The 12,378-nt window shown below is 31.2% G+C and overlaps 1 protein-coding gene across 3 annotated transcripts in view; it reads left to right on the forward strand.

The window, feature by feature from the left end:
- LOC129985265 (spermine synthase-like) overlaps window positions 1-12,378 on the forward strand; it is an 87,415-nt gene that overhangs the window by 41,417 nt on the left and 33,620 nt on the right. The window contains exon 1 of one of the 3 annotated variants that reach the window (XM_056095230.1): window positions 5,591-5,853. The exons of the other annotated variants lie outside the window; for them this stretch is intronic. Within the exon in view, the coding sequence (XP_055951205.1) occupies window positions 5,834-5,853 (20 nt within the window). The 5' untranslated portion in view covers window positions 5,591-5,833. Of the gene's footprint in view, window positions 1-5,590; window positions 5,854-12,378 lie in introns of those variants that run through there. 3 annotated transcript variants of the gene reach the window in all.

Raw genomic sequence — 12,378 nt, forward strand, 5'->3', positions numbered from 1 at the left:
TGGTCAAAAAAACTCGCCAAAGATGACACGATAGATTTAGTAAAAATGCCAAATTCAGGTCAAAAGTTAATATTTCGTAGCTGTTATAAAACAATGCCATGGAGTACCTTTTTTTGGCATGACAAGTTTTGGGGAAATAACTCCGGCTCCCCCCCCCCCCATTAGTAGAATGACTAGTGCAAGAAAATTGTATTAAGCAAAACTAATCATGCTTCCATTCTGTATGAATTTTTCCCTGCTGACCTAAAAATTGTAATTTCGTAAGCGAATGAAAATTATTCAGAGATAAATCTACAAAGAGAAGTAAAGGAAATATCAATGTTAACATCAGTCCTATCTCTGCTGTCATCTTATGTAATGGCTCACGCCCTCTTTATGAAGGGGGAGGGGAAAGCTTTATCGTTTATGCTTCAGTTCCTTTTTTTGGGTGGTTTGTCCTTCAATACAATAAAGTCTCCTCGGTTTTTTTCTTTCTGAACTCCCTGGGGATCTCGCAAAAAGTTGCATGCCAGTTACATCTGTTGGACAATCCATTTCCTCCTTTCAAGGGCGCTCGTTCATTGAGACTGCGGAACTTCAGAATAATATTAAATAAATGGCAGAAATAAAAATGATTATATAAATTATGGAGTGAAATTTTTTCAGAATAATATTGAATAAAAAATAATTTGTTTGATTTTGCATATGAGATATTTAAATCCAACTATTTAATGCACTTTTTCTTTTAGTAACCAATGGGAGGGGTCTTCCCCAAGCATTCTCGTATATTCCAGGCGAATTTGTTTTAGACGCGTTTTTTCCCAACCGTTTGAAACCAAAATGTGACACAGATATACAATTCTGTCACAAAACAGCATACCAAATTTGATATATTTAAATCACTGCATTTTTGAGTTATCGAGAAAGGGACCAAATATATGTTGGATTTGGCTCAAAATTTGAAAAATTTCTACAATACAAATATAAATTCATGAATCGAATTTTATCCATTTTGCTCTTTGTTTTATAATGATCGCATCACCTTTTATGTGAACAATCGGACAGACAGAATTCCTTTGAGCAGATGTTGCACACAATTGGATGAAAATCTTCAAAATGGATGTAAAACCATAAACAAAAATCCATTCGTCTAGCTCAAAGCCTTTTTGAGTTATTTTTGTCACAGACTGACAGACATTTTCAAAAAATGTTTTTCGAACTCATGATGATTAAAACTTAGGGATGCCATAAAATTTCGAGTCCGAATTTATTTATTTGACGATTACAATACTTTCTACTTCATTTGCAAAAAAGTAGAAAGAAAACAAGGAGAGGGAAAAAAAAACAAAAAAAAAAAAAAAAAAAAAAACGGAATAATTTTCTTCCCAACAGAAGGAAGTTTTCTACCTATTATCTTTTAAAGCAGTACTGCTGCAGCACACGCGCAGTAAAAATTCTCAGGAGGCCAGTTATTGCGCGAAATAGCTGTCTTTCTGTGTTGTCCCGATATTTCAAAATGCGAATAGTTGAGACATGATCGGAACAGTAGCATATAGTTGTCCCGATGAGATAATTATTTGCAACTGTCCCATTGGCGTCACCTCATCTACCTGAGTTAGGCGTGGTCATCTTTGCACCGCCATAGTTGGCCTGGTGTGAATACTGTCTTAACAAAGAGTATCAACTCCTGTCTGTGGGAAAAAAAAAAGCTTTTTCAGAGACTTAGTACCACTGATATTTATTAAAGGTACACTGATATTTACTACAGTATCACTGATATTTACTGCAGTACCACTGATATTTACTACAAAGAAACAATTTTCATGATTCGAAAACTTGAAAATAAATATTACATAATGAAAGATATTTTAAGGTAAATAAAATTTTATGTTAAAACGATTAAACTATTTTATTATTTAATTTATAATTTAGTTACACTTTTTTTGTTTAATCAAAAGTCAAAATGAAGCCAGTGCACTGAAAATGATCCCCTCCCACTTGTCTGCACTTGCAGAAGTCGCTATGGACTCCTTCGTGAAAATGCAACTTTACAGACACTGCATAATAAAATGAACATTTTCGTTATTTTAATAAAAAAAATGTTTAAAAAAAGCATGGTTGCTTCTTTTTCTTTTTTATTTTATTTAGAACTGCTTTTATTGAAATTGGGTATATGAATCGTATGTCATGCACATTGCTCACTCATTATACGCGAGAACATAGTCTTTTTTCTAATCAGATATGATGATTTATTTTTCTTTTTATGCATACAGTTTACAGGAAATATGTCGTAACATATTTCATGTGATATGGCAAAAAAATGAGGTCATATTTGGATTTATATCTCGAAAGTTAGTAAAAAATAAGTGCTAAAATTAGTAAGAAATAATTTGCTAAATACAGTTTTTTTTTGTAATTATTTTCTACAAAGTTTATTGCTGCTCTCCATAAAACTATCTATAAATCTCAGTAGTTAGATAAAAATGTGCACATGTTGCATTTCCTAGAGAATTGATTCAGTAGGTGATTCCATCGAATGCTCCAGCAATAATTAAGCAGCATGCGTTCATCCAATTACTCTGATATAAGTTGGCTTTAACGAGTTGACGTTGCTACATAACAACTGCATGAGATTCTGACGAGCCAATTCTAATAAATTAAAAGAGTACGAATCAATATTTGCTAAATCTGGCTACATTTTTTACTTTCTGGCATACGATTGAAGACATCAATAATGAGAAATATGTAGTTAAAAAATAGTGCAGCCCTTATAGTCAGTGCGGGGGGGGGGGGTATAGTATTTATTTGCAGCTTTATGTGCAAATTTGCAGCAGTATTTTTTTATAGTTTTTTTTTTTTTTCGCTAAGTTCCATTTTTTTGTTTTATACTTTTTTCACTTTTAACAAATATGTGTTCAATGTGAAATCGAAGGTCAGTCAACAACTCTCCATAGTTATGTTGTACCATCCTTAAATGCCTTTTAAATATTCGTAGAATCTTTATCCTAGTTCATCATTGAAGACACAATGATTTTCCGGGTACTTATTAGATGCTATGCAGAAACTGTACCTTTATGCTGATGTTGCAGCCAAACTTTTTATAATCTGAAAATGTCTAGATAATTTCCGTATAATCATTGCTTTCTTTGAATCAAAACTTTCCATATATTCAGAACTTCAGAAATTCTGAAGTTCTGAGTTTTTCATGTTTATAGATTCGCGTGCAGTGCAGGAGCAAGAACAGTACTCATAACTCAACTGAAAGTGTGATATCGCAACATCTCAATGAATCTTTCTGCCTCCACATTCTCCACAAACAGAAACGAAATGATCGGTTGGACCAAATTTTCTCGAAAAAAATGGGTCAATATACGCACACATTAAGCTTTGTTTTCACAAATCAATAAAGTCGCTATTCATTGTAATTTCCAATTCTTCCATCAAAACTCGCATATTATGACCATACTAAAGCCATCATCTTCATTCAAAGACCTGTATATATTCATATTTTCTTGTTCGAAAGTGCGATACTATTTGCCCCTTTTTAAACAGATTTTTTTAAGTCATGCGAGAGCATGATGTTGTTTTGGTTTGGGGTTTTTGAAGCCTCAAAATGCACGGCCAGAAAACTTTCGATTTATCACTTTTAAAGCATCAATGTTTCGCTTTTAGGGTTGTTAGAAAATGATAATGAAGGTTGTTACATTTGGTGATTGATCGCCAATACAAAGTTACAACTTGGCGCGAATGTCCGCTATGTACCCGATTCTCCTGTCTGGCTAATATACGGCAGGTTCATAAGAAATTATCACCCGAAGAAGCACAGAGAAGAAATTGGGAATTAACGCGAAACAGCAAGGTGAGATATCGAGAGCTTAATTTTCAATCTTTCTACCTGGCAAAAAAAGTTTTTAGAGCTCGAACGGTTTTGAGATGGGAGGGGGGGATCATCGTTTTGTAAATAGTGACGCATGCGTAATCTGATAGTTACATGATTGTTTTTAATCTGTATAAACTGATTTTTCGAACTGGTCTAGGATTCGAAGTCAATTTATATATCCATTACTATCTAATGGATAATGCTATTCTTTACTTAGTATTGCAGCAATTTCTGACGTGTGAGTGTTCCAAGAATTTTAAAAATGTCCAATAATTTTTTAAGGCTTCTATAAACCATTTTACCCAGAAGCGTTTCTTATTCCTTCATTAATTTCATATTTCCTTTGTTGTAATCCATTTATCAAATTCAATAATGTCATCTTCTACTTCTTCAATTCATGACATCGCATCTTCATCTACATTCACATATTTTAGACTGATAAATAGAATTTGCTGCATGATTTTTGCTACCAAGTTTTTACACCAAAATTTTGAGTGCATTGATAGACAGGAAGAAACTGAAAAGGCATACTGAATTTTAAACCAGAAACATAAAAGCGCTGCATTGTGTAAGTACCAGATAGTTGAGAATGGGGACGCATGCGCTGGAGGTTGAAGTTTATAGAAATAGTAAATGTTATTAATTTTAAAAAAGATATTTCAAATTCCCGAAAAGAGTCGTTTTTCAAAATTTGGATTGCATTGTTTCTAAGATTAAGTTGGCATTGGTGTACAATAGTTAAGAAAAAAAATTAACTTTTGGCGTGAATAGCATGGCATTTTTGGCGAGGTTTTTGGCGATTAATTCCTATCATGCGCTTAATGGAATTTGTATTTTAGACACATTCTTTCTATCCTATCGAAACAAAAATTTGATACAAAACTACACTTGTAGTCAGAAAATCGCATGCTAAATTTGATACACTTAAGTCAATGCGTTTTTGAGATATAAAGTTTACATATTTCTGAAATTATCGACCGACAGACGGTCAACTCCTCGTGGGATTTGGCTCAAAATTCGATAAATATCTACACTATAGAAGTTGAATCTATATGTCGAATTTTATCCATATAAAATGCGTTTTGTAATTATCGTGCTAACTTATTTTCGAACAGCCGGACAGACCGATTTCCTCTGAACGGAGTTTACTCAAAATTTTAAAGACATCTACAAATGTGATATAAAGAACATATATCAAATTTTATCTGTCCAGCTTTAAGTTATTTTTAGTTATCGGGTTCACAGACAGGGAGAAGTACATTTTCCAAAAATGAGTTTTTCGAACTCAGAGAGGTCTAAAACGGGGAAGTGCGTCAAAATCTCGTGTTCAATTTTAATGACGATTATAGTACTTTTTCTATACTGCGTATAAAGAAAGTAAAAAAAAAAGTATTGTTATAATACTTATGCAAAATTGTGATAAGGCTTTTACTTGATAAGATCAAATAGAGGACACGTTTTTAAAAAAATTATTAAAATTTAAAAAAAAAAAAAGGCAAATCGAACTATTTCTTATCGAACAAGCACGGGCTAGTATTTCAAGGTTAGATCCATTTCCAAATCATGCAATAAATAAATAAATAAATGTAATGATATCTCCAACTGATAATGATGAATTCCCAGGCTGTGAATAGGATGACTTTTTATCTGTGTTAAATGACTCTGCAAAAACTGCCATTTCACGTAAAACTGTCAACAATCAATTCCAACAGTCACTACTGGGAGCAATTACTTAATTCAGGGTCATTAATTTTCTGACAAGTTGAAGGTAAAAAGGAGGAACCAGCTAATTGGAAAATATATTTCCGAATAAATACTCCGTTGCAGAGAGGAAAAGTAATCACTCAGCTCTAAGATTCCCTTTGAAGTTTTAATCTTTGCAACATTTTGGTGGTCTTGTGCTTCTGGTGGATAGGTCATATCCGAACGAGTGATTGATTTTTCCAGCTTTTTAAACCTAGTCTAACTGTCAAGATGCTACTAGCAGCGATTCGGTATGTAATTTTTTTTGAAATAATTTTTTTTTCACTATTATAGATTTTGTTCATCGCCAAATGAAGCTTATTAAAAAGCAGAATAAATAATCGAGGGTGCTTTTTACATTTCTTTTAAAATGAAAATTATCAATTCATTCGAAATCAATAACTTACTAAAAACTGGTCAAGTCAACGCATTAACAATTGCAATCAATTGTGCGGAGTTTCGACTAGGCAGTCTAGGATGTTATCTTGGGCGTTGGGCTGAGGGGAGAGGCCATGGGCAATTTAATTAAAATCGATGTTGTCTTATAGATAAATTTAAAAAAAAAATACAAACAGCATGAAATATAAAACATTAGTTGCAATTATTTATTAAATATTATTGTCAAATTTGAATGATCAAGTTCTATCTCATTACATGCACTTTGTTATTACAGTATTTAAAAAAAAAAGTCTCTTAAATAATTTTATGTATAAATGTGATGGTGTGCATTTATGAGTTATAATAAATAATAACGAATACATTTTCACATGAATCTAAAATATAAAGAAATTAGTCTAAAATAAATCATTCATAATTGGTTAAGGTAAAAATGTATTGAAATGTGAAATTAAATAATCCAATTTATTATAAAAGGAACCTCATTATGCAATTCCCTAAGACTACAAGATGTCCAAATCTACACTTAAGAGCAGTAGATTATTTTTCTTTACTGTGGTTTTAGACATACCTTTTATAAATTTTCTTAATGCTTTTAATTTTGTTTCTGATGATGATTCGTTTTATTGCCATATTTTTAAAACTTCTTTTTCTTTGAATTATAGGTTCACGAATAATTAATTAGCTCTTTTTCGGAAATTTAAACTTCATTTTAGCTTACTGGAGAACTTGAGAAGAAATATTTTTGACTGATAATAAATAAAAAGTTTTATAGAAACAGTCAAGGTGCTAAAAAGAATTAAAAATTTTCTAAATTTTCGGTACCGGAATCTATTGTTTTTCGTAATCAGTAGCAGATGTCGCCACTGGTAAGGAATCGAAACTTAATTTAATAAAGGATTAATTAATAATTAAGTTCTGAAAATATTATACAAAATCTGAATAATGTAGTAAGTTAGGAAGTAAGCGAAAAATTAATTACAAAATGCAAAAAAACTATGGTTTAGGTAAGTGTTTAAAATAGTTGATAAACAAAATGAGTTAAAGTATAACTTTCATGCTTTTCATTCTGTCTCTTTCTGGCATTCCAAATAAAAAAAAGAGTATTGAATTGTAGTAAATTGTATTTATATCAGAATAATTATACTAATGTAAAAAAAAAAATAATAATAATAACACTCATTCTTCAAATAGAAAAGTGACCAAGTTTTAAATCGTGTTTCTTCTTCAAAAGAAAACGATTTGTTCATTTTTTTTTTTTTTTTTGTTGTTGTTGTCTTGATTGTTGACAAGCGATTATTTTCAATAATAAGTTTTTTTCCCCCCCATACACATCCAGATACCACCATGTTAAAACATTTAGAAATTCATAGGTTTATAAGCGTTTAAATGGTATTGAATGCATTTCCTTAGAGTAGAGAAGTGATTTATTAACTATTTGCAAATAAATAAATAAATAAAAATGAAAAACTGAAATATGCTAGCACAAATTTCAAGTTATCATGTGAGATAGTATGTATCAAGTTATCAATCACGTGAGATAGTATGTATCAAGTTATCAATCACGTGAGATAGTATGTATCAAGTTATCAATCATGTGAGATAGTATGTATCAAGTTATCAATTATGTGAGATAGTATGTATCAAGTTATCAATCATGTGAGATAGTATTTTTTTAAATCACGTGGTATCAATCCAACAAAAAAACATCATTTTCTCACATCACACATATTTGTTTAACGTTCATTCCCGTTTTCTTCTCAGTACTTCTTCCAGCGATAACTTCTTATGACTCTGCCCTTTATTGGTCAGACAGGAGAATCGGGTACAGGGTGGACATTCGTGCCAAGGTGTAACTTTTTCTCGCCAAATGTGACAAACTTCTTTAGCACTTTGTAGCAACCCTAAAGTGAAAAATGGATGTCTCGGAAGCGATAAATCGCCCATTTTCTGCCTACGCATTCTCCACACCCAAACAAACATCATGAATTCGCATGACAAAAAAAAAAAAAAAAAAAAAAAGAAAGAAAAGGAAAAAAGAAACCATATTTTTTTTAATTCATCATAATAAGTGGGAGTTTAAAAAAACCGAAGGTTTGGGAAAATTATATTTGGTACTGAGATTCGAACTTGATAAAAATTTGCTTTGCTCACACTTTTTATAATACTGTCTTAAGTAGTTCCCATTACATTTTTCTTTCATGTATTTTATTATAGTTAATTTATAATCATGATAGTTTTGTTTGCGGTTCTTAAAAATTATTTCCTTAACAATTTTTTTCGCAATTCCTTGCTTTGTTCATGTTATCTAAATTCAATTTTTTTTTCATTAAGATTATGGTTTAATCAGCGGGGGCGGCCTCCCGTAAACTTTCTGTTACATTTCTTTATAAAGGTGAATTTATGTTCCAGACACATTTTGTCACAACTAATTGAAATTAAAATTTGACACAAAACTACAATTACACAAAATCAAATTTTAAATTTGATATATTATTTAAGTCATTGTATTTTGAGTCATCGCGTTTACATGCTTCTGGAAGTACAGACCAACAGATATTCACCCCCCCCCCCTGTTAGATTTGACTCAAAATTTACTAAGTATCCATGCTATGGATAATAAATCTTTGTTCCGCATTTCATCTATCTAACGCTCATCGTTTTGTAGTTGCCGTATTAATTTATATTCGAACAAACCGGAAAGACAAACTTACTCAATATTGATTTTGCTCAAAATTTGATAGAAAATCTACAAATTGTTGAAAAGATCATTTACGAAATTTCATCCGTCTAGCTCAAAGTGTTTTCGAGTTATCTTTTTCACAGACAAACAGGAATTTTTCAAAAATATGTTTCCCGAACTCATGGAGATTAAAACGTGGAGATTCGTCAAAATCACGGGTTCGAATTTTTTGATGATTACAATATTTTCTCGATATTTCGTATACGAGAAAATAAAATATATATACAGAATATATACATGTAACAGTAAAATATATACAGGTGACTATGTACAGAAATATTCAATGTAAATTTCACAAAGCTTTTGCAAAAGTATGCTTTTTTTTTATTATGTGAGAGCGTGATGTTGCTTTGGTTCGTGGTTTTTACAGCCACAAAATGCACTGGTAGAAAGTTGGCGATTTATCGCTTTTGAAACATCAATGTTTCGCTTTTAAGGTTATTAAAAATGATCAAGAAGGTATCGTATTTGGCGACTTATTGCCAACAAAAAGTTACAACTTTGCGCCATGTTACTAATGTAGTTACAAAAAAAAAAAAAAAAAAAAAAAAAATTATAATACATAAAATTTTACAACTTCTGAAAAATTATAAAAGTTACAAATGTATCCGCCATGAACCCGATTCTCCTGTCTTGCCAATAAAGAGCAGAGGTAGTAAGAATTTATCGCCCGAAGAAGAAAACGGAAATAATATAAAACAACGATCAGAGGTATCGAAAGGTATAATAATAATGATTTTTTTTAACTTTCATTTTCAATTTTTCTAACTGGCAAAAAAAAAAAAAAAAAAAAAAAAAGTTTTGGAGCTCAAAAGATTTTTGAGATGAAAAAAATAAATAAATCTATACTTATAATAAAGCTCAATGTGTGTGTGTGTGTGTGTGTGTGTGTGTATGTGTGTGTGTGTGTGTGTGTGTGTGTGTGTGTGTGTGTGTGTTGGCGCTCTACAGGCCAGGTCATTTGACATACAGCTATCAAATTTGGTACATGTATACTTTAGAGGTCGGGAATGTTCACCTGGGGTCCCTTTTTTTGAAATTTTAATTAGAATTTTAATTATTAATTAAAAACTAACTTTCCCGCCAAAAAAATCTTCCATTTTCCCCACCGCCAACCTTTCCGCCAAAAAAATCTTCCATTTCCCCCACCGCCAAATGAGTAAGGCTTCCGTTTCTTTTTTCTCCCAACAGTAATGAGGCTAGGGTTAATATTTTTCGGCGGATTGTTTTAAGCGATTCTGTTTATTTTCTTAATGTTTTATGCATTTAAAATTAAACATTGTTAATTAATCCATGTTTCAGATTCATTCTGAAGTACTTTTGAATTAAAATAACACAGAATAAAGGAAATTAAAAATGTATAATCTGCCTAGCGTTACCCCAACTGGCGTAGAAAAATTCACGCATGCGCATTGTTCTGGTTGTTGTCATGGCAACCACTTTCAATGGATGATTTAAATTATTTTTAGGTTAGTTGCATGCTTTTGTAAGTAAATTGTATTTATGTTAGTTCTATATTTTTTGTATATCCTTATAGTTTTAAGTACTTCGTTTTTTAACCTGTTTTCAATGATTTAAATTATTTTTAGGTTAGTCGCATGCTTTTGTAATTAAATTGTATTTATGTTAGTTATATATTTTTTTGTATATGCTTATAGTTTTAAGTACATCGTTTTTTAAGTAGTTTTTTTTAACCTGTTTTAGACCGATTATTTTAAACGATTCATTTTATTTTCTTAGTGTTTAATGCATTTAAAATTAAACATTGTTAATGAATCGATCTGTTCATGATGAATCTGAGAAAATTTTCTTGAGATATTACATAAATTAAGAAAGATATTCTTTAGTGCCCATAAAGTTTAAACGCTCAGTGACTCTATTATCAGTAATCATATTATTAAAAAAAATGCTTTGTTTCAGTAAAAAATATTATTATATTAATTGCAGATTAATCATTTACACTTTAATTTAAAGCATAAATTCTACGAGGAGTAACATAAAATTAGAGAGATACATATCACGTTATGAATGAAGGCTTTTATAATATTATGAGTGAATTATATGACTATCAAAATTTGAAGTTTTAAAATATTTTGCTGAAGAATCTATTAAAGTTGGAATTGCATAAAATATTTAATTATTAAAATTTTAACGAACATTAAGATTGGTGAACCGGCTGGTCGCCAAAGGCGGCTAGTAAGTAAATAAAACATCGCTTTTCTAAAAATTAATAATTGCCCAATACAATTGTCTCGTGATCATTCCACATCAATTTAAACAGAAATTTAAAAAAAACTGGCCTTGAGAAAACATTTTGGGGCTCGACTGATTTTAAGATGGGGAAAAAAAAAAAAAAAAAAACATCGTTTTGCTAAATATTGACGCATGCATAATCTGATAGTCAGGTAATTGTTACAAACCTGTTTCAAGTGGTTAATAACTTAATTAAGATAAAAAAATGACTAAAAAAATAATGTTCTGACATAATAATGTGAAATTTACAAAAGCAGATTTCATTTTTTTTTAGAGAGAGAGATAAGAATGTGCATTTTTATAGTTGTTTATTTTACTTTCTTTTCGAAACTTCAATGTTGCTTTCTGTCGATTTAAAAGATACTAAAGTTCAAAGTCTGCGTATAAAGCTTTAGGTAGTGTTTACATCCGTTTTAAAGATCTAAAGACGGCGCATTATTCTAAATATGTTTTAAATATTGAAGTTCAAGGAAATAATATTTTTCTACTTTACTTTCAAAAAATTAAATTGTTTTCCTCCCACTTTCTGGTATTCGCTCTAAGAAACCTAACCAATTCGTAACGGATATGTGTGTAAATCTTTTAACAAGCGGGTCAGTATTCTGACAGAGTAGAATATAAAGGTGGGTTCACACGAGTCCAACTATTGAGCACAATGGAAGATCACGCCTACTTCAGGAAAAATCACCTGACCGCAATGAGACAATGACAAATGGTTGTCCCGTCGGCACAACCATTTGCCATTGTCCCACCGACGTTTTCTCAACTGTTACACGAGGAGAACACAGGGACAACAGCAGAGAGACAACAATTGCGCGCAATAGTTGGTCACGTGTGAACCCACCTTAAGACTGTTTCTTTTCATCAAAGGCGCTTACGCCCCAGGCGCCGCTCGAAGAAGACGGCGTCGCGGATATAAAACTTTATGCATTCATGTAATTTCTTTTAAAATATTGAAATGGTGATAAGATGAAAAATCAACTGCATGCTCCGGGTGTTATTTACCTTTGTTATGCTACTGATGACAATTTGAGGGCTTAAAAAATAAGATTTTGTCCAGGCCGGTCTTTAATCCGTCCTACGGCATGATTTATAACATGTTGCACTTATGTACAATGCCGCCAAGTTTCTCTATTGGTGCTAATAAAGATACTTAAACAATTTTTAAGTTTTTTTTATTTGTTTATAATTTAACAAAGAATTTTGTTTTTTCTAGCGATAATTTTTGATATTATTATACGAGAAAAATAATTTTCAAATTTCAACATAGATCAATACCACTCATTTATAAATCGTTTATATTCATATACTAGCCGCCTTTGGCGACCAGCCGGTTCGCCAATCTTAATGTTCGTTAAAATTTTAATAATTAAATATTTTATGC

The sequence above is a fragment of the Argiope bruennichi genome, chromosome 9 (assembly GCF_947563725.1).
Source record: "Argiope bruennichi chromosome 9, qqArgBrue1.1, whole genome shotgun sequence".
NCBI lineage: Eukaryota > Metazoa > Arthropoda > Arachnida > Araneae > Araneidae > Argiope > Argiope bruennichi.